Genomic DNA, 23932 nt, shown 5'->3' on the forward strand with positions numbered 1-23932 from the left:
TAGCTAAGAGAGTTCTTCGTGGTGTGAGTCAACGTTGCTTTAACTAATCGAGTTCTTCGTGATGTGAGCAAGCAGCGCTTTAACTAAGCGAGTCCTTCGAGATGTGGGCTAGTGATACTAAAGATCCTAAATTTCCCCCAACGAATTGACGGATGGAAATTTACGATGCTTTTCCCGAAAATATATTGTGATGCTTTTCGGTTTGATTAAAGCCCGTGGTTTACCAAGGCCATTATGGTGAGACTTTACCCAGTGTGTGGAAGTGCAAAAATAACAAAGGGAACTAAGATTACTAATGCATTTGAATGCTAGAAAGAGAATGCATACTTCCCTACAGTTGTAGGTGATGGAATTTTACGTGATTCAATCCCTTTAAGGGAGGAGAATTCGTAATTGATATTCGAAATTCGACGCTCATGTGAAGTAGCATAGAGATAATCTATCGAATTGATGGTTGTCACATCCAAATTATTGAGACATAGTTTATGCTTGAATCATTCTAATTCGGTTAGACATTACTTGTCCTATTCGGGTGGAATTTGAGGGATTGGGGGAAGGACATGAATGGACTGTTGAATTCTTGTGGCGATGCAGGATATCGAAGTATAATCCAAATTCCGCCCTATCAGGATGTAGCAGAAAATTGTGTGTGCCTTCTCAGGAGGCGATGAAAACTCGTTATCGAGTTACCTTCGGATTACATGCACATTGTCCATCATACGGAAACGGACCCTTATGCGGAAAATTGTAGGTATTAATAGACATATTGGCTTAGTCTATTGTGGCAAAGGATAGACATCGAATGTAATTGCGAATATCGAGTGAGAACAACCCAGTGAAATGGTTCTTTGGCCATACAAGGCCTTGTGGAGATGAAATGACGGAAGATTCACCTGACCAAAGAAGGTCGTGGGAAGATATTGCGAAATTGTCATCTGACCCATAGATGGTCACGGGATGAGATTGAGCAAACGTCGTGGTTACAAGTAAATGTGAAAAAAAAAACAGAGAAAAGAGAAAAGAAAAGAAATGAAGGTCGTGATCACTCAAGAATATTCTGGTAGAGGCCATTGCGAAATTGATGATATTTTGGGTTGTGGTAACCCAGGGTCATAGATACCCATGAATACCTCCTCGGGTGGAGATGAATATTTCTAGTACTATGAATGTATTAAAGGGATGCCTGGACGTCTAAAACAACTCATGTACAAAAAGGACGCGTTTTATGCAGGTATTTGAACTCCAATAAGCTTGAGAAAAGTGAGAAGTCTCAACAGCAAAAAGTGTGATGATCCTACTATAAGGAATGAAGGATACAAGAACAAACGGAACAAAAGCTTGTCCAAGCATAAAACAAGGCGTATCAAAATAGTGACAGGTAACTTGAGATCCGTTAATTTGTTAAAACTGATCTCTCTTTCGATTTTGAAAGGCCAAGTCAGACGAGCGTTTTGGACAAACGAGATTGATGATTAACAAGTTAACAAGCAAAGGTTTTAGCTAACTGTGTACATGTCCAACCAAATAAGAGGCATTCTACTAATGAGCTGAAACGTGAGACAACCAAGAGATCCTATCAGATCTGATGAAGGCAATGATCGGTGAAATAAGAGCTTAATCAAAGATTTGATGGAAGCAGATTTTGAGACCATCGATGGAAAAACCCCGGGGTGTAGATTTGGGTTTCAACTTCGACTTCGAACTCATCCCGGGGGAGAAGGCGAAGCAACCCAACGGTGGCAATGGAGCAGAACCAATGGTGACAATGGAGGCAGAAGTTCGATACAAAAGGAGGCAGGAAATGTAGCAAAGTTTGAACCGTCGGCAGACAAGTCCAAGCCTACCTTATGTTTCCTCCTCAACCATAAACGACAATGAGTAGATGTCGACTACACATTTCGTTTATCAACATCAATACTTCGGTAAATCAAGTATTTGAATAATTGCAAAAATCGTGTAAGAGTTCTTAACTTTCTTTTATGAATACTAATGCAATATTATTGTCTTGATATTTTGTTTTCATTGTGAATGTTGGTAGGTTTACCTTAAAAAGTATTCGGTTACCAACATTCACATTTTCATATTACGAATATTGTGGCTTTCCTTTTGATCCTTCTTGCAAGGTACAAATTTGAAAGAAAGGAAAGGATCAAGAATTGCGAAGGTGAACAAGTAAAAATTGAAGCAAATATCGGCGAGTTTTGTTTGGCTCATCGACATCAATAGTCTTCGTCGACGTTCCAAACCTTTCTCCCGCTCAACGGGGATGTTGAGCCTCAAGTGGGGGAGCGTACATGAGAAGGAAATGGATCCTATATGGACCCCCCTTATGGTATATTATGGAAGATACATGGAAGAGTAAGATAAATTGAGATGGATTATAGAAAAAGAGTGGGATGAATGATCCTTAGAGTAAGAAGACTCGGAGGAAGATCCGTGGAGAAAGAGTACTCGAATGGAAATCCGAGTTGATAGGAAAGAATTTTTCAAAATTTCAAAACCTTTGAAAAATACTTTTGCTATCGATTGAAGCGCAAGAGAAGTTCTTCGGTCGAAGACGTTCAAGTTGCAGTTTACAAAAACAACAGAATGATGGTCGAAGTTGAAACCATCTCTAATGACAAGAGAACAACGTGGGAATTCAAGTAGAGTTCAAGTGCAAGCGGAGATCAGTTAGAAACAAGAATACCGGAAGCTTGGTGGACCCTCACTAGCATTCGAGTAGAAAAGGAATCTCTCGCAAGAGGAGATGGACTCGATCAACGGGACGTTGATCCTCTAAGTGGGGGAGGATGTAAGGGGGGAGTTTGGCCATTGGCAAACTCAACCCTAAGCATTGGCAAAGCTACGAGAAGGTTTTGACATGGAGTGGCAAAAGGGACATATCAACGTACACTGATGGAAGAGGCAGAATTGGTATAAAGAACACTATAGGGGACAGGGACTACATTGGCGTTGGATCTCCGACACCCCTGGGTCAGTAGTCGGAACTGGCTTAAGCGATCCACCCTCGTCCACTAGGGACAGGAGAGTCAGGCATACGTCCTTTGTGAAGGGAGGCAGATGTCTCCATAGAGGGGAACTCTATGGACACTATGGGGCTGGTGAGAGCCCATAATGTGTGCTCATTCTAGGACGAGTTTAATCACAGAGAGACCCTCCAAGACGGATACTGACATATGCATTGACGGGACGCTTAAAGGGGATAGACCCCTTTGGTAGGAATTGGTTGTCCGAGACTTGGGGGAAAGTCGAGGCGCCACACGGGGTTTTGTCCTAACTTAGATCTTACCCTGTGACACCTAGCACCTTTTGAGCGTGAGGCATGCCTTTGATAACTATGGTTAGAGGACTTCATAATAAAAATTAATGGGAACAACATACCTAGTAAATTAGAAGTCAAAGCTCCAATATCATAAAAAAGCTTAGTAGAGAGGACACATTTTTGGAGGGAGGATTTCAATTGATTCAGAAAGTTCGTTGCTTGTTACAACTGGAGGATTTCAATTGATTCAGAAAGTTCGTTGCTTGTTACAACTTACATGTAAAATATTACTTGCAGGCAAAATATGTCTATACAATCGTACTGTCTCTATGAATAACACAACAAAAGAAAAGCATGCAGCTAAATGAATGGAAATATGATATATTCAGCATAAAAGAGATTCCATATGAATCGATAGAACTCTGAGATTGCTTCCTGTAGAATAGAATCAAGCATCTAATTAGAATAGGATCTCATTCTGGACAAATTTAACAAACTATATTTTACTAATGTTGTCCAAAATAATGGAGTTTCAAAAATTCTACACTATACAGATTACACCTGTTTGAGTAAACCAATTTCCGGTTGCAAACAATGGAGGGAATTATCCGTCCCCGACGGGGATTCACCCCAATGGGAACGGGAAAAAAAATTCCCCAAAGGCGGGGATCGGGACCTTTCTCCCCGCCCCATGGAGATCTTCATCCCTAATAAATTTATGTACTTTTTACATCAGACAATTTGTAGTTTATATGGGCTTTTAGATGTTTATTTCTGTATTTAGGTAAAGTATTTTTTTAATGGTTGGTAGATTGATGTATTACTCATAAAGTATGATTGATACATTTATCCTATCAACTATACTAATGTTTTATAGATTATATTTTTTCTAATTGCAAAATTTTAAATTTCACTAAAAAAATGTTATTTAAAAAGTACGGGGAATGGGTATCCCCAAGACAAGGGATGGAGCGCTTTTTATAAATGGGGATGGTAAGCTTAGCCGACAAAAGCTGAGAAAACCAAATTAGGAAGAAAAGGCAAGTCCAAGTTTATAAAATGTTATGTTATTTTTCAGAAACTTTTAAATAATTAGATGCATCTCTAACTTCTCTTTGATCTAAAGATGACATTACCTTTGTGTAATTTGCTCGCTCTAACACCAATGTCTGTGAACAAAAGAAGAAAAAAAGCACATTAGACAAATTAAACTAAATGTTACCAGCTGCAATAAAATCAAGAGCCAGGAGAGATATGTGAACAATATCTACATACAAAACACCATGACTTTATTGTGATTTTATATGCATTCAACTTGAAAGTTTGTGCAAAATATTGAAAATTTGAAAAAACATTATTCCAAAAGTTAGGAGAAGTGAGTTAGAGCATGTCCAACAGCCTCTTAAGTTGGCTCTTAAGTTAAAATTTGAGGAGGGAGAATGAAAAATCAGCTCCAACAGCCTCTTAGTGGCTCCTCAAATCACTAAGAGCTTCTCATCCTCTCTATTAATAGAGAGTCTCTCTCCACCTCTTAGTGCCTCTTAATTCATTTTTTATTAATAATTTATTATTGAGCAGTCTCTCTTCTCTCACTATTGGTAAATATAACAACAATTAATAATTTTAATGATAAAAATAATAAATAAAGAGTGAATATAAGGAGTATTGTTGGAGATGATATGTCTTAGTCACTCTTAAATCACTAAGAGTCAATTATTTATATTATTTTTAGAGAGTCCACTAAGAGTCTCTCGGAGATGCTCTTATGCTCATTGTTTATCTATCACATGCCTCATGTTTGTGAAATCTTACCTGAGAGGTTTATTTTGGTTTTACCAACATCAAGCTTATTGCAATGTTAGTTCCACCATAAGAAACATTGAAAATGCCAGTTTTGGAACCAGTGAAGTTAAAGTTAACATTACCAGGCTGTACAGTGGTTGATTAATATGTTTAAAACTACATAAAAAACAAGTATGGAATTTAATTTGATAAATCTACTGCAGGATGTACACAGTTCGTAAGTAAACCATATACAATGATCATACCATTGGAATAACATACACGGAACATATGTAGGATCTATGTTGACACCAAAACGGAAACGGACACCGGAAAACGTTATTTCTACAACATAGCCTTCATAACATAATCTTCAAAAGGAAACGGAACAGGAAACTGAAACAGATACAGACACGGAATGCAGAAACGCTACTAAAAAGGAGTGTCTGTGCAATGCATAATGGTTAAGAGCAGGATCCTTTCACCAACAGGGTAAGGAGAATGAAATCTTAACAGAATTTTTGCAGAATTCAATCTGGCCAATTTTGGTTTAGTCCCCACTTGTTTAGCTCTTACTGTAATGACCCAGTCCAGAGTGGATGGTGCCGGAGTAAAAGCCAGAGCAAGGAGCGACCCCAAGGGATGGTGATGGGGCAGGAATGAACTGAATCCCAAACTAGACTATATTAGTAAGGTGTGTTTCTACTACACATAGACGCGTTTTAAAGCCGTGAAGCTTAAGAAAATAGAATTTGGGCTAAAGCAGACAATATCTACATGTTATTGAGCCAGACTATTATACTTACATAACAAATCGCTTACAGTGAAGTGGGGGAATCAGATTCCCATTTTTATCATATTTGTCGAATCAAACACCGGGTATTGGAATCACCATTTTTCGTTCTGATTCGAACCCTATTCCCCCCGACCAAAATGCCCTCTAAGTTCCTACAATAAGGGCCAGGCGCAAGCCAATTGCAGAGCCCTTATACCTTGAGAGACATTCAATGCATCTTGCAACATAAATAAATGTTGAGGGTGAACGAAATTTAGTAAAATGTGAAGTAAATATGCACTGCTTTGTAATATAGATGAAGAAACGCACTCTAATATCACCTAATTAGTTGCGGTGCTAATTACTAGGTACTGCTATAAGACTAATTAAACACACCTGGAATATCAGGCATGCTGCCAAGACTGTATGTGCAGGTATCATTAAGTGACGCCTGAAAGCCTGCAAAGATGAAAACTAGATTTTATCTTCTGAGGACCTATAAATTGTTAGGTGAGTTCTTATGTCATTCTATGAGATACTCGTAGACTTAGCATGATCAGTTGAATTATACCAATTATTATTTTTTCAAATAGAACTTGAACCTGAGGCATGTAAATCGCTGCCAACACAGCGCCAATATAATTCAATAACAGAAGCGCAGTACCAAGGAACGCAATATTTCTAACTCCAAGATTTGTTGCCAAGGTTGATATTTTATATCTGCAATGGTTACATTCAATAAGAGATAAGCAACATATTACTTGTTTATATAGGAAAGAGATGGCTACTGATTGTAAGTTTGGAAGTAGAAATGAAGATAACATCATTTCAAGCAAAAGCAAGAAGCTAAATATAGTTGCTGAAAGAAAATTTGAAACAAGTAACCATAAGCTGAAATGCTGTTTCATTGCATTGATGATTTATAGATAAGCATGTTAGATACTGATTATTTTACTCTGAAGTTGGAAAAGTCTTAAACAAAGTATTTGTCAGTACTACTTACTTGCGGTCCCCCTCTACATCAGGAAGATCTTTTGTTATAGCAATAACAAGGGCAAACAATGTCACGAAGGTTGTGATGAATGCCACAGGAGAGCTGTAGGCAGAAAATGAAGCACGGAGATGAGAAGTTTATCAACAGATAGACATATTTCAAATAAATCAAATACTAAATTTGATACAACAACAACAAAGCCTTAGTCCCGAAATGATTCGGGATCGGCTAACATGAACCATCATATAAAACCGTGAAATCAAGTCGACACAAATTCTCTCCCAAGTTTGTTTAGGTCTTCCCCTACCTCTCATTGCCACTCTTCAGTCCTCCTAACCGGCGCATAAGCGCTCTTCGTCTCACATGGCAAACCACCTTAGTCGGTTGTCCCTCATTTTATTCTCAATAGATGTAACCCCTACTTTTGTCCTAATTATTTCATTACTCACCCGATCCTTTCTCGTATAACCACACATCCATCTCAACATACGCATCTCCGCCACCGACATCTTATGACAGTGTTTTACTACTCAACATTTCGTACTGTATAACAATGCTGGTCTAATTGCCGTGCGGTAGAATTTTCCCTTCAATCTATTAGGCATGCCGGGATCACAAAGGAAACCCGTAGCACTCTTCCACTTCGACCAACCAGATTTAATCCTATGAGCAACATCTCCATCTACTTTTAAATTTGATAGAATAAACAAAATCAAAGAAATGTTAAAGCATTCCATTCCTGTTCTTTTTATGATTTTATAGGACTGATTATAATGTGGTGTAATTACATTGTAACGTATATAAAATTGGAAACTAGCATTCCATTTGAGACAACTACAAAGAGATGCAGACGATTAACCAGCTCTTTTCCATAGAATGCATCATCCGGACTAAATTATAAAGCAAATACGCGTAAAGGTGATTAACCTCCACTCAAATGGAAGTCCAAGGGCAGCTCTTGTGGCATGATATACTCCAAAATTGAGAAGGAACCCTCGCACCTGCAAGTTTTTTTTTTTGTTAAATTTTTGCTTAAAAAAATCATTCTTCAAGGGCATTTGCTGATTCTCATTTCCAAGGGCAACCATTTTACCAAATTTTATATAGAACACAATCATAAATTGCATCAAAACATCAAAGCAATAATACCCATAGTCCCACACTGACTTAGCAGGTGGTGAAACTAGACTTGTACAGTTGCCTTTATTCAGCCTTTTTCTCACATGCAATCTTGCGTTGAGTTATATATTCCATACATCTGGTTAGAGTTAATCAACATTTTTTAATGGTGAACTAAATTAATATAAAAATTTCTATTGAACTATATGTACTCAAAGTTTGGTAATTTTTTTAACCAATTACAATGTTGCTTCTGAACTATATGTACCCGAAGTTTGGTATAATTTTGTTAACCAATTAGAAAGTTCGTTCTGAACTATTTGTACTCGAAGTTTGGTATACTTTTGTTAACAAGTTATTAAGACGTGTGGATAGCATATACAAATGATATAAGCATGTGTTTTCATAAATTTGGAAATGAACCAGTGCTTTTTAATCAATTAGAGTAGCAACATTTTCCCAAAACCAATTGCTTTCATTTACTAAAGCAACCTGAATATTCCATCTTTTCCTTTGTATGATTTTAGGAATGATTGGATTTAGCTAGAAACATTGTCTTTTAGATGTTTGTTATGCAAATAATTGTCAATTCAATCTCGTGTGGAAATAAAATTTCATTAGCTATAAAGAGCCAAATAAATTTAATAGCTGAAGAAGAACAAAAAAAAAGAAGCAAAAGTAGGATACTGGACCGTAGCAATTATAAGAAATGCGAGAACAGCAAATCTCTTCAGTCTAAGAGGAGGAACAGAGTAGATGGTGCCAAGGAAAAGACCGAGGCAGTAAAGTGAAGAGATGAATTGACCAAAGTTTAGTCCAACAATCAGGATTCCGGACAACGCAAAAAAAGTCACCAGCAACCATGCAGTTTGAACTGAAAGATCTCCTGCAGCTATAGGTAAATAGGGTTTGTTAACCCTGCAAAATAAAGAGAATGAGGCCCATTAAATCAAAGAATTTCATGTTTACATATGTCCAAAAGTCGCTAAACACTTTCTAGGATGAATTTTAAATCTGGGTGCTCAGATTTGTTAACCATAATAGATTATTAGGAATTATACCTTAACAACTCCACTCTACCTAGGGGGATTGTGAATTGCTAAAAAGGTAATAAAAATGTATGTACTTCCTGACATAATTTATATAAAAAAACTAATTAGAAAATATTGCAGCTTACTTGTCAATTCCGATGTCATAGATTTGATTGATGCCAACTATATAACCATTTCCACATATTAGAGCAACAAGGCCGGATATCGCCTTAAACACCAACGACCACTTTATTAGGTTTGAGTTCTCGATTAATGCTCTAGCCACCAAAGCACTGCCAGCAAGGATAAATGACAAAAATCTGTTTAAACAATTTGTGGCAATAGATATCAGTTCAGTTCACTAAAAGCATATATACTATTACTACTTACGTCGATCCTAGAGCTGTTCCACGAATCGTATGGGGTCTCAAGAATCTCCAGCATGCATCTTTGAAATCAGAGAGTTTCTTAAGCACTGGATCAGACCCAGCAGCTCCAACTTCACTGCAGGCCTAACATAAGCCAGTTTTATCTTAAATTGAGATTAAGAATGCAACTAGCTAGCGGCAGACATTCTCAACCATATAGAAATCAAACAATTTCCAGTCATATAGTATTTAATAAACATTTGTGCTCCAATCACACAATAGTGTCAAATGTTTTGTGTCTTCGTAAAAGTCGGAAATTGACAGCTCTGGTTTCAAATGGCTAAATGAGTAAAGTAGGGTTGGAAAAGGAAAAAAGGAAATCAATCCAGAAACCGATAAAGCACCGTATACACAGAATTAAAAAAACTTAACTTCATCTGAATTTTCAATGGATGTTATCTTTAACCCATTTAATCTATAGTTCTTCAAACAAGTTGCAGAGAGAAGAATTAACCACGCAAATAAAAAAGGAAAAACGAAAAGGTATACTTCTTTTATCTAAATTCAAATGTGACCAAATATAATCAAGTTGAAAAACACAAGCTAAACCAAAATTAATCTTAGCAAAAAAGAGAAACACAGATGCAAGTTCAAATTAAGCAGAAAGAAAACATACCCATATAGAATGACGCCTAAAAATTGTGCTGGCCGCAATTACTGAGCGGTTTCTGAGAGTGTGAAGTTGAGAATGCGGCAAAATTAGAGAGCATTTGGACGACCAATTAGAAGGCGAATTGCAGATGGATTGAATTGGTATCTTTGAATGGTGATGACAAGAAGGGCTACACGAGGTTGCAGCTGAAATTCTGAGAGAAGATGAGGGAGCGAAGGCAAACTCCATTCGCACAGTCAGGAGGTATGGATAAAACAGCAGAAGCAAAGGAAATTCTCCAACTGTTTTTTCGCTTTTGGTTCTTAAGAGCACCTAACGGTGTATGCAACTCTCCTTTTTTGGTCAACTTATTTTTTTTTTTTGGTCAACAACGGTGTATGCAACTCTTTGTTGCCACGCATAATCATAAATTACATAATAGTCGTAATACACTTTTAATAATTTACAAGTTCCAAACAAATTTATCTAAAATATCATTAAAAAAATGTTTTTTTTCCATAACCAAAAATTTGATTAAAAAAAATTATAATATTCTAATATATTAAGATTTAAAATTATACAACGATAAAATACATAAACTTTTATAAATATAAATAAAAATTGAAATCTGATTTTTAATATAATTTTCTCTATAAAAAATAGATCTAATATTTTTTTTTGGTTACAGGGAGGGGCTAGGCCCCGAGCAAGGAAAGAAAAACTAGAACAAAGAAAAGAGACAACCAAAACGAGCTCCCGAAAGGCTAACCCGTCTCTGACCAAATTAGCCGAGCAATCCCATCTCCTCTAGAGTCAGCAATCAAAGTTTCCTAGATGCCTACAGGAGGCATATCACACTCGTGATAGCCCAGGGACAAAAGTCCTGCGAAGTTCGCCATCCAATCGGCCGCCCGATTGCCTTCTCTATACGTACCTTCTCTATACGTATGCACCACCTTCACATGCCAATCCCTCTTCAGAATCTCACAACACTTCCTATATAATCCATGCCGTCTGAGCGCAGGTTTCTCCCCGTGTTGAAGCATCTGAACCAGTAAATGGGAGTCCAGCTCCAAGACTAAATTCTGTATCCTTTTTTCCACGCCAGCTCTAAGCCCAAATAAGCTCCCCAAAGCTCTGCTGTCATCGAGGTGCTCGTTCCAATCCGGACAGCAAAACCGCTAATCCACTCCCCTTTCTCGTCGCGTAACAGACCGCCAGCCGAGGCAAGGCTCGGGTTTCCTTTGCAAGCGCCATCACAGTTGAGTTTGTACCATCCCCGTTCGGAAGGTCTCCATCGAATGATCCTGGAGACCTTTTCCTGAACCGTTGTAAGTCTGCTAACAACAAAGGCTTGCTCGCATTCCTGAATCCTCATCGAGAGAAACCTGTGATAGTCCGAGAGGTCCACATGGCCCGGATCCAAGGCACGTTTGCACCTCCATCTCCAGAGCCACCAACAGATAATTGGAAAGCAGTGGTTCCATGGTTTGCCATTTATTAAATCTGTCCTACCCACGTTTCTATCCAGCCAACGCTGCAAGTTATCCCGATAGAACCATCCTCGTTCTCCGCTTGGAAGAAACTTGTTCCAGATTCTTACCGCCAACGGACAGTCCCGGAGAAGATGAACTACAGTTTCTCTGTTACCACACCTATCACATGCTTCTAAACTTACTAGGTGCCGTCTAACGCGATTTGCGTTACACAAGAACGCGCCGTGTCCGACGAGCCAGAGGAAGGACCGAATTTTCTCCGGAACAGGCAGTTGCCAAATGTCTGTCCAACGAACAGCTAGGGATTGATCGATGTCCGCCTGTTCACGAAGGGAGTAAGCCGAGCCGACTTGAAACTGCCCCGAGCTCGTCCTTTGCCGGATCCAGTTGTCCCTTTCAGTTATTTCTGGAAAAACTTTAACTACTGCGATTTCCATGAGGCTCTCTTCAGGTAAAAAATCCCTCAATGTCTCCCATTTCCATCCATTCTCACTATCCCAATAGTCCACAACTTTGCAAGTTCTTGCATTCCACGGGATAGCAAACGCCAACTCAATTAACGGCACATCTCCCACCCATCTTTCCATCCAAAACAGGGAGCCCACACCATTAGTGATTGTTTTGCCAATCCCTTTCTTCAATAATGTCGCACCAGATACAATGCCTTTCCATAACCGGCTCTGTCCTGTTTTAAACATAAACATGTCAAGACCCGTTCTCTTCCTGGCATACCTGTGCTTCATCACTTTTACCCAAACTGTATCCTCTTCAGTGAGAACTCTCCAGCTTAGTATCGCCATAAACGCTAAATTCGCCTCCTTAGTGATTCGGATGCCCAACCCACCTTTCCTCCGCGAACTCGTCACAATATTCCATCTGATCAGGTGGATTTTCCTTTGTTGATCTGAGCTTCCCTATATAAAGTCTCTGTTAAGCTTGTCAAGACGGTTACAAATGCTAATCGGTAAGAGAGAAGTCTGCATGATGAAAGACGGGATTGCTGAGTTAACCGCTTTAACCAGCGTCATTCTACCGGCCATAGTTAGGTATTTAGACTTCCATCCTGTCAGTCTTTGTTGAACTCTATCCACCAGAAATTGGAACTGAGTCTTACTAGTGCGACCCTGGTTCAACAGAAAACCCAAATACTTCCCAAGTTCCTTCGTTTCTTGGATTTCTAAATCCGAGCAAATGTTATTATTCACAATCTCCGATGAGTTAGAAGAAAAGAGAATTCTCGATTTTGGGAGGCTTATTTTCTGCCCTGAGCTATCACAGAATTTCTCTAGAACCCCTCTAATAACCCGAGCCTGCTCCCCGGAAGCTTCGCCTAGCAAAATTATATCATCGGCGAAAAGGAGATGAGAGAGCTTAGGACCTCCCCGAGAGAGCTGAACCGGTTTCCAATCCCCCGTATTGACCGCATCCAGAATTAGGTGACTCAGTCTTTCAATGCACAAGACGAATAGATACGGCGAGAGCGGATCCCCTTGTCTGAGGCCCCTAGAAGGCTGAAAATTGTCAGAAGTCTCCCCATTCCAGGCCACTTTGATTGAAGCCGATGAGACACATTGCATGATGAGGTGGGTCCAGTTGTCCGGTAATCCCAGGCAAATTAAGGTTTCATGTAAAAAAACTCCAGCTTATTCTATCATACGCTTTCTCCAAGTCCAATTTCAACACCATTGCTCCTGTCCGACCTGTTTTCATTTTAAATGAGTGTAAGACTTCATGCATTAGGATGATATTATCTGTTATCTGTCTGCCGGGGAAAAAACTATTCTGGAAAGGACCAATCAAGTACTGTAGGTGGGGTTTGAGGCGCTGCACCAGGCATTTAGTCACTGTTTTGTAAAGCACATTGCACAGGCTAATCGGTCGAAACTCAGAGAGATGGCTCGGCCCGAGAATTTTAGGGATAAGGACCAGGGTGGTCTCATTCAACCCCTGCTCAAGGATCCCCGAATTTAGCGCATTAAGGGCACAGTTAGTAGCAAGCAGACCGAGGTGGCTCCAGAATTTCTGAAACACAGCTGCAGGGAAGCCATCCGGGCTAGGCGCCTTTAACGGACCCATTGAAAAAATTGCCTCTTTAACTTCCTCATCCGTGAAGGGAGCCATCAGCGAGTCTAACCCGTTTTCAATCCAGGGCGTGCACTTTGTTGAAGTGGTAAGTATGGGCCTGTTTTCAACCTCCTCGGTGTAAACCTTTTGGAAGTAATTAACAGCCATATTGCAAAGCTCACCCTCGTTCCATCTCCAAGTCCCATCATCATCCCGTAAGCCCTCAATCATGTTCTTCTTTCTTCGGATTAAAGTAGAGGTGTGGAAAAAAGTGGTATTCCGATCACCACAGGTGATCCATTTTTCACGTGATTTCTGATGCCAGAGGACTTCTTCCTGGCGCATTATGGCATTCAGCTCGTTTGTCAGACGACGTTCAAGTTTCAGCAGCCCCCCTGTGACCTGTTGATAAAGACGCAATTGTACGCCTCCCAATCTTGCCATCAGCCGCTTCTTGCGATAAAAAATATTGCCGAAGTCCGTTTGATTCCACTTTCTCAATTCCTGTTGTATGTTACTCAGGGCTTCTATAGCGTTGTTCTGATTTGGAAGACTAGAGACAATCGTTTGCTTGCATCCGGGGTGTAGCAGCCAGGCTGCGAAGAAACGGAAGTCGGCCCGGGTCTATCACCGAGCATTGGTCCCGAAGTCAAGATGCAGTGGGACATGATCAGAATTCTGACGAGCTAAATGTCTCAGTGTCGCCTCCGGAAATTGGTGACACCACCCGATATCACAGAGGACCCGATCAAGTCTGCAGGCCACACGGGTTCTCCTGGAATGGCCTCTAAACCAGGTGAAGGGCGGCCCAATAAAACCAATATCAATAAGTTGGAGATCATTAATCCAGTCAGCAAACAGTGCAAAACGGGCGGGTGGGGAATCGGAGCCTCCTTGTTTTTCCGTAGCTTCCTTTATACAGTTGAAGTCTCCCGCTAAAACCCACAGGTGCGTAATGGTTTCCCTTAGCTTCCGTATATCATCCATAACCTGTTTTTTACATTGAAGTTGTGGACGAACATAGACAACGGTGAGTTCAAAACCCCCTCCCTGTGGTCCTCCTCTGGTGGGATTAACCAGCACATGGAGGAATTGATAATTCCGATCTATAATCGAAATTGTGATCATACTATCATTCCAAAACATCCAGATGCCACCTCTAAACCCCTCCGTGTCAATGATCTCCATATTCGTAAAGCCCAAAGTAGTTCGTAAGTTATCTGCCCTGCTGCTCGGTAGCCGAGTCTCCACGAGCACAAGAATTTCTGGTTTCTTTGATTGAACTAAGTGTTTGATTGTTCTCTAAAAACGGCCTCCTCCCGCTCCAAAGCAGTTCCAAATTATGAAAGACATTGGAATAAACAGCTATGAGTGGACCTCAGCAACTAAAATGTCTAGAAGGACTAGACAATATTTACGTCTTCCATCTCGGATGTCTCCAGATCATTCATATCAGTCACAACAATGTTTCCATGCCCAATATCCCCAAATAAAGGGAGGCTTCCTTCCTCCAATTCCTCAGAGAGATTCGTGAGAATCGAGAATGGGTTACTATTAATTTCCATTATAATCCGCTTCCCTCTTTTCTCCCTCTCCTTTTCTCTTCTCAGGAGTTTAAGAGGTGAGTCGGGAATTATTGTAATCACCGTGCTTTTACTCATCGGGGGATTCCTAGAGTTGCTCTCTTCCAAACGCCGTCTTCGTCCTGTCGTGGTTATTTCTGAACTGGCAAAAGTGCTTGTAGGCATGCATGTTTTAGAAGGTCCTGAGATTGTTGTAGACACCGAGTCGGAGGACCTGTGACGAAAACCTGAAAACAAGACGGTTGAAGCGATTGATTCCGAAAGTTTCGAAAAAAATAAAATAAATAAGTTACGGTGGGTCGCTGTTGTTGATCGAATGGCTCGCGAATGCTTAATGGCATGGTGCGAGTGCTTAGCGGCAGCCGGCGCGCATTCGACGACAGTCGGACGCCCGCTCAATGACGCAAAGCGCGCGCTCGACGTCCGTTGGACGCACGCATCCAACCACGAATAGCACGCGCTCGACGTCTGAGCAATGCACGAGCTTGGCGGCGCGAGGCGTGTGCTCGTCGGCCACGGGACGTGTGCGCCAGGCAATGCGGAACACACGTTCGGCGGTCACGACGCGTGGACGTCCGACGGCGCGGAGCGCGAGCTCGACGGCCGCGGGGCGTGCACGCCCGACGGTGCGAGACGCACCCCGACGGCCGTTGGACGGGCGCCCAACCGCGTCGGGTGGACGCCCAACGGCAGTTGGGCGCGCGCGCCCAACCTCGCGTTGGGCGGCCGCCCAACAATGTTGGGCGGTAGCCCAACGCAAGGTTGGGCGGCCGCCCAACATGCCTTGGGCGGCCGCCCAACCCCCTTGGGCGACACCCAATTCTCTTCGGGCGTCGCCCATTCCGTCGGGGATCCGTTTGCCTATAAAAGGCACGGATCCCCATGCAAAAAGGAAGAGGATTCTTTTGGAGCTTTCTCACTCTAAACATTTTTAGAGAGAGAAAGTCAATTTTTTGGAGAAAATATTTTTTTTCCCAAAAAAATCCAAATTTTCCCAAAGTTAAATTTTTACTAAAAAACACAAAAAACCGGAAAATCACGACTCGTGGAATCAATCAGCTTCGACTGTCAGATACCGAACTTGAGGTATTATCCGAGGACTAGACTCGCTTTATTTTATTTAATTTATTTCTTTCTTTCCTTTATTTATTTTTATGTTATAGTTTTTATTTATTTAGTTATTCATTTATTTTAACACGTTTTATTTAATTTTGCGTATTTATTTAATTTTCGTCTCGTGTTGAATAAAATTTGGTTTTGTTTTAAAATAAAAAAACCTCGTTTTGATATCCCAATACGAACCGTGATCCGATAAAAAGGTAGTTCGGGTATTAAAAACGTTGTAATTATAAGTTTTTAATTTAAAGAAATTTCCAAATAATGTTTTAAAATAAAAACGTCGTTTTAGGAATTTCCGTTATTGACTATGATCCATTTTTTGTAGTTCGGAAATCCAAAACGATTGAATTAGACTTAATTTAAAGCTTTTGAATAAATCTGGAAACAGTTGGAGTAGTTCTGTAATTTTCCGTTTCTGTCAGTAATTGCTGTTTACCGACGGATGTTCCGTCGGTAAATTTGCTGGAATGTAAAAAATGCTGTTTTGGTCCCTCTTTCTCAACTTTTAAGCTTTTAATCCTTGGTACATACATGTATTATTATGTAATATTTGCTTTCAAGTTATTTTTTAAATGCTTTATACATATAGTTATTTAATGTGTTTATAAATTATTTTCAATTAATTAGACTTAATAAAGTATATACATATATATATATATTTTTCTTCTCATTTCATTTAAGTTATATTGGGTTTTATTTTAAAATGTTATTTATTTGGGTATTTTGAGGTAATTAATTAGTAGATATTTAGAGGATAAATAGGTACTATTTTAATGTTTAATGTATATTTGGGGAAAGTCATTTTCTATATATTACAATAGACATTTTGGGATATAGAGTTTATTTTCTTATTAATAATGAATTTTGTTTATTATTTTACATGTTTTTTTAGTAAGGTAAAAGTATATTTAGTATCTTTCATTTTCATTATTATGAATATATTTAGCTATTGAGTAGCATCCTTTACTTGGTTTTCTAAAGTTATATGTATATCATTATTTTCAAATAAATGTATATATATATATATGCCTATATTATCTTCTTTATTCTTTGGACATTTATGGGTCCATACTTTAAATGGGTTTTATTTGGAGTGAATTTTGATTTAATATGTTCATTGTTGTAATTATGACAAGTAAAGAGTCTATTGAGTAAAAAGGGGAAAATAAATCACAAAAAGAGTTTTCAATTTAATTATTTAAACTAAAGGTTTTTTAGAGGTTCCTAATGTAAATAAATGGTGTCTTCTTGACATTTTAAATCATTTCTTAAAACATCACGTTTTAAAACCTTAGTCCGTTCCAACGACGGATTAAGTGAACATTGTAATTATAATCTTTTTTTATTGTAAATAATAGAGTTTTGAATCGTTTTCTTAAATGATTTGTACAAAATAAATTGACTTGTATGCTTAACCACGTTTTCTTATTAAAGGTTTTTTTACCTTAACGTTTTCAAACGCTTGAGTCGTTCCAACGGCGATTCGGGTGAACTTCATCAAACGGGGTTTTGAAACGCACCTAAATCGTTCCAACGGCGATTAAGGTACGAACCATGTAAATAAACTCGTTTTGGGGGAATGAGTTAGTATAGAATTAACACGCAACACGACATGTAAATCCCGTGGTAAATAAACCACTTCTTTCTTCCTCCCCTCTCTTTGTATGTATATCAAATTGATGTAAATGGGTGATTCTTTACTAAAGTGGCTTTTCAATAATATATGCTCAAAACGGTTTCCAAAAAGAGAAAGAAAAGGTTTCAAATGAATTTTAAACTTAAAGAAGTATATGATTAGTCCGTTATCGCCTAACATGCTGAGTAGGAGGCCGGTGGTTCATAACCGGGCGATGTCGGGGTGCCTAGTAGCCTTTCTCCGGAAAGGAGCTAGCCTTCTCGGCTCGTACCTAAGTTTCCCAAACCCACACCGGTCTCCCGCAAGGGATCGGTGTTCATTTTCCCATTCATGGGTGGCGACTCTTCCATATCTCCGAGCTCCGGTCCTGCCGAGCAGCTTGATTCCACGATTGGTTGCTTTCGGCGCCAATCACCGCTTACGTCGCCATGAGGTGTCCACCCCCCGGTCCGCCCGGGAGATTAGGCCGCGGCACCTCGTCTAACAAGTGGCGACTCTGTTGGGGAAGCGGGAAATTTGATTCCGGAAGGCGTGTATTAAGCCCTTAACGGGGACGGATCGTTTTACTTCTTTTCGTATGCATTCATGTGCATTATTGCAAACCCTTTGGGTAATTTTCGCGAAACCTCTAGCGAGAGTCCATTCGTCGCTCGAAAGAGGCTAGTGTAAGTTCCCCCTTACAGTAAGGCGCCAAAGGGTCCCCATCCATTCGTTAGGGGCGAATTTGTGCGGTCTTGTGAGGTCCCGCGGTCAGCCGTGTCAGCATATAGTAGTCTTAGAAGTTTCCATAGGATTACCCGTTACTATTTTTGATGTGATAAATGAATCAATTCGTGTTTTCAAACCGCCACGATACGTGTCTAATCCTAAAGTAGGTAAAGAAAATGAGACGATGTGTTAATATATACTCGTGAACCGACATACTAATTACCCTAAAACATCGAAACAATTTGAACTAAAGACGACTTAGTCATCTCATATGAATGAACATGTGCGACCCGCCTTGTCCCTTTCGGTGTCCCGACGAAGGCACATGTTCAGGAAATGTGTTATGACGTAAGCACGTATTAGTATGAATCGGTTCGGTGTTAAGGATAGTTACATCTCGATACAAAAGACTATATTAACAGTAGTCGTTATTCACATTCTTTAAATAAGTTGGGATAAAACGAGATCATGACGAAACGAAAACGAAGAAAATTTCTATCTTGAATGACTCTGTCGTAACGTGAAAAGTTTCGCACAAGTAGCCCGTCCCTTCCGAATAAAAGACGAGCTTTTTACGTTATGCCTTGTGTCGTTCTTAAGAGAAATGGATGTGTCCGCAAAGGCGACTAAGAAAATAAAAGAAAAGAAAAAACTAAACGACCAAAATCATTCCGAGTCTACGATATATTTCAATCCCGAGAGTAGTTAAAGAAAAAAAACCAATGCCATTGAATACGTGTCTCGAACAAGTATATACCCCGTTTAAAACTTTGAAGCCGAATTAAGCCAAACCATATAATTGCGCCATATGGACGAGACTGCGGGTTTTGACTAACGACTCGATCATTTCAACCGTTACCAAAACTGCAAGAAATATGGCCCGATATACGTGTTTGCTTAATTCGCGCCTAAAGGAAAGAGAACGGTGATATCCTCGCCTCGAATAAACATGCGATTCAACGAAACGTTGATTTTCTATAACCACACTAAGGTGATATATCCCGTAGATCGGAAAGAATAAGAGATTGTTGTTAGCCGAAAGAGTACCGTGCGCTCAAATAAGACTCGCCGTCTTTTCGTGTAGCAAAATGAGCAAACGAATCCTCGACGCTAAGAACAAACACGTTACGCGATGAGTCCGTTCCCTAAAATAAAATCCAAAAGTGATTCCATCACTAAATAAACACGTGGTTACGTCTCTCGATAGATCCAAAAGATCCCGTTGTAATCCAAAAATCGAGACACGAGCCCGCGCGAATAAAAGGGAACGAGTCATTGACAATAACGAATGATTGGACTAGAAGAATAACTCGTACCACGTCTAAAAACTGAGATGCGCTCAAAGGGAGTCAAAACCCGAACTAATGCGTCTCACGAAAGGACGAAAGACGAGTTATTCCGAAAGGACAATCCAACTTAGTCGATTTCTTAGTCACTGAACGCTGATGCGTCAAAAACGAACTGTGTTGTCTGATGGGTGATTTACTTTTCCGCAATAATGGACGGCATCACGCGTCCCTTGGACCGCAATGTGAGCCCCAAACCAAAATCCTAGGAAAGAGACTTGGACCATCGAGTGTGTGGAGGAATAAGGGTGGAAGAGAGATGTTGTGATACGTGTAAATAGAACTAACGTTTGTTCTTCTTATCTTATAATCGTAAATAAATAAACGCCCACACCACGAATCATGCATATAAAATCATGCATACATACTAATGGATACCGTTCGCGCAGACGTCATCATTAAGCGGTTGTGGTTTCGCGAGAGTAATCGGCTTGTCAGACAGTTTGATCAGCTACGGGTAGACAGTTCCGAATCGGTAGTTGTGGCTTCTGAATCATCTTCGTCTGGGTATACTCAGTCTTCCGTCAATATGTCTGCGACCGACGAGAAAGTGGCTGAATTGGAAAATTCTGTGAACAATATCAATGATCAGCTGGCCGCAATTTTGGCCCAACTGGCTGAGCTAGCACTGAAGGACAACAAGAGTGGTAGTAAGCATGCTGAGAATGAGGTGAACGATGGCCCTCGCTTTGGGAATGAGGAGGATTATCAGGATTATATCCGAAAACAGTTAGAGAAAGAGAAAGCTAAGGAAGAGGAGTGGAAGCAACACATCACACAGGAAGTGCAGGACTTGCGTGGAGGAAGTTCCGGAAGTCAGGACTTCTATAACTTGAAGAATTGTTTGTCGGCAACAACTTTGCCTCTGAAATTTCGTCTCCCTGACATGAAAAAGTTTGATGGAACGGGAGATCCCACCGCTCACATGAATCAGTATGTTGCGGTGATGAAGCACACGATCCTGACTGAGGATCAGGTCTTAGGGTTGTTTAACACCTACCTAGAGGGGGCTGCCCTCACATGGTTTCATGCATTGCCGATGGTAACAAAGAGGGATTGGAAGGAATTAGCGAAGTCATTCATCGCTCAGTATAGCTTTAACACCATGTTGGAGGTCACTTTGAAAGAGTTAGAGAGCACTAAGCAACAGGCTGGGGAATCCTTCTCCGATTTTGTGAAAAGATGGAGGGCTAAGGCCGCAGTGATGAAACAAAAGCCGCTCGAGCAGGATCAGATCCGAATGGTGGTTGGCAACACTTTGCCATATATCAAGAATGAGTTGCGGTATATGCCATTTACTGATTTCAATCAGATGTATAGTTGTGCCTTGACTGTTGAGGGGGACGGAGAGCCAAAGAAAGCCTATACCAAATGGACGAAGTCTGGATATGGTGCCGGAGGACCAAGTGCGAGTACAGAGTCCGTTGCAGTGAAAGTGCTTGATCTTAATGCTATCGAAAAGAGGCAGTTCGCCAAATTTGATCAGACCTACGCAAAAGTTTTCGAGCGTCTGCAGAAAAAGGGATTGTTGAAGGCCCTTACCCCGTATAACAAAGATCCACCTACTCCGCAGATACAGGCTAGAGGGTATTGTGAATTCCATAGCAGTTATGGGCATACAATTGAGAATTGTGAGAGGCTGAAACATGAAATCCAAGATTTAATTGAGGAGAAGAAGATAGCTGATCCTTCGTCAGCGAACCCTTCCATTAGGCGCAATCCATTGCCTAATCATAGAGTGAGTACGATCGGAGTTGGTTTGACAGAAACTGTAGTGATGGAATCCTTCGAGGAGAATGTAAAGGAGTTGTTGGACTCCGATGAAAAGAGCAATGTGGGAAAGGGGTTGTATGTGTCCTTCCTGGGTGAAGAACAAGAGGATGAACCGATAGGGGAAGGGTCAAATGGTGGAGCACCGTATGATGAGGATAGTGCTGAAGAGACCGGAGAAGGGTCGTCTCGGACTATTGTGCCAGATTTGGGTTTGTTTAGTGGAGGAAGAGATCCCGAGGTGCACTTGCGTGAATATATGCACGACATGTTTATTGAATCCTTCGGAGTAGATGAAATTGCTCAATGGTTCCACCACTCGCTGGTAAGCGAACCTTTGGAATGGTTCCAATCATTACCCGATTCTTGCAAGCACGATTGGGATCGGTTGTCGGATTTGTTTTTAGAAAAGTACCAAAGAGCTGAAGACAGAACTGCGGAGCGCTTTGCGATGCAGATTGGACCTATCAAGCGTCCGTTGCCGAGGGTTAGCAAGTATAACGGCAATAAGGACCCAATGGAGCACCTTCACTTCTACTTGTCGGCTATGGCGCCCTTGGGTTTTAAAGAGGAAGAGATCACTAGCTTGTTTTGCAATTCGTTGATGGGTGAACCATTAATGTGGTACATGTCATTGCCGATGTATGTCAAGACCGATTGGGCAGCAATGACGAAAAGATTTATCAAAGAGTATACAGTATGGATGCTGGCAGAGCAAACCCCAGATTCCCCGTCTTATCAAACACCTGATGCGGTGTTAGCAATGCCTAGGTATGGTGGATACCAGGATCCTGTTGAGCACGCGAGGTTATTCCGCAGTCATATGTATGACGCCGGATTTCCGCAGGGTGAGTTGCATGAACATTTTCCGGAAACCTTGATGGGTGAAGCCTTATTGTGGCATCAGGGTCTATCAGAGGAAGAAATGGGTCATTGGGTACCGCTCAGGAGTGCCTTTGTGGCAAGATATGAGATGTACATTCCGTGGACGGGATCCCTAGACGATCTGGATAGGATCAGGCAATTCCCCGAGGAACCGTTTGTGGATTATGCTAGAAGGTGGAGACGTCGTTATGAGCAGTGTCACGAAACAATGAGTGATAAGCTGCAGCTTATGTGCATACAACGAGGTGCTATTCCGTTGGCCGCAAGAAGGATGAGCAGAGTGTCCCTCCGTGACTATGATGAGTTGATAGGTTGGGCTTTGTATGGATCGGCGAATCCCTTTTACTTGAATCCGAATGTTCCTCACGTCATAGATTTAATGGTCGTGGACATTTGGGAGAGTTCTTCGGACGAGGAAGATGCCAATCAGAGGATTCCTATTAACATTTGGGACGAATCGGATGATGAGCCGGAAATCGCGGTAATGACGAGATCAGGTCGTGTGGCCGAGGGAAAGGCACCTATGATAGAAACTGAGATTGGAGAAGGGTCGGCTCCTAAGCCCGATGACCAAGTTCTGGAGCAGTTGAAGAAGACACAAGCTAAGTCCACAGTCTGGGAAGTCTTATGCCATTCTAAGTACCATCGTGAGAACCTGATGAAAGAGTTGCAGAATCTGGTTATTTCCATCGATACTGAGCCGGCAGCGCTAGTGGGAGCAATTATGGCCCGAAAGAAGGCTGAAATCACATTTACTGACGAGGATCTCCCAGAAGAGGGGAAGGCTCACAATAAGCCTTTGTACATCCGAGCGGAAATCAACGGAAAGAAGACTAGCCGTGTGATGGTCGATGATGGATCGACCATTAATGTTTGCCCGTTGAAATTCTTGTCGAAGTTGGGAGTGGAGAGAGGAGACCTGACAGCCTCTGAAACTGTGATTAGAGCGTATGATGACAGTCGTAGACACATTGAGGGAGTCTTCAAGGCCAAGTTGAAAGTAGGGCCACATGAAGAAGAAACTGAGTTCACCGTGCTGGATATACCGGTAACCTTTGCTGTACTGTTGGGACGCCCTTGGTTCCATAAGCTGGGAGGTGTGCCCTCCACGCTCCACCAAATGATTAAATTCCCCTTCGGGGAGGAGATAGTGACAACCAGAGCTGAGAAATTGAGCTCGGTGGCAGCATTGGGAATTGAGCCTCAACTTTTCTCCGGATTTCAAGTCTCCGGGATTTATGAGTCCAGCATGACCACCGATGTGGTGAAGATGATGAAGGGAGGTTTCATCCCAGGAATGGGCTTAGGAGCACACCATCAAGGGCTGCCAGAATTTCCG

The 23932-nt window shown here is 41.0% G+C and overlaps 1 protein-coding gene across 1 annotated transcript; it reads right to left on the reverse strand.

Annotated features, from left to right (window-relative positions):
- Positions 1-3457: 3457 nt before the first annotated feature.
- LOC136209315 (homogentisate solanesyltransferase, chloroplastic) lies at positions 3458-10316 on the reverse strand. The gene is made up of 10 exons (XM_066000753.1): positions 10011-10316; positions 9357-9478; positions 9113-9259; positions 8628-8853; positions 7744-7817; positions 6826-6918; positions 6425-6542; positions 6219-6281; positions 4402-4434; positions 3458-3700 (listed from the first exon to the last, which is right to left on the reverse strand). Exons 1-10 carry the CDS (start codon positions 10233-10235, stop codon positions 3626-3628), a joined length of 1176 nt encoding a protein of 391 aa, XP_065856825.1. The 5' UTR covers positions 10236-10316; the 3' UTR covers positions 3458-3625.
- Between the last annotated feature and the right edge of the window lie 13616 nt (positions 10317-23932).

Source organism: Euphorbia lathyris, chromosome 10 (assembly GCF_963576675.1).
Source record: "Euphorbia lathyris chromosome 10, ddEupLath1.1, whole genome shotgun sequence".
Taxonomy (NCBI): Eukaryota; Viridiplantae; Streptophyta; class Magnoliopsida; order Malpighiales; family Euphorbiaceae; genus Euphorbia; species Euphorbia lathyris.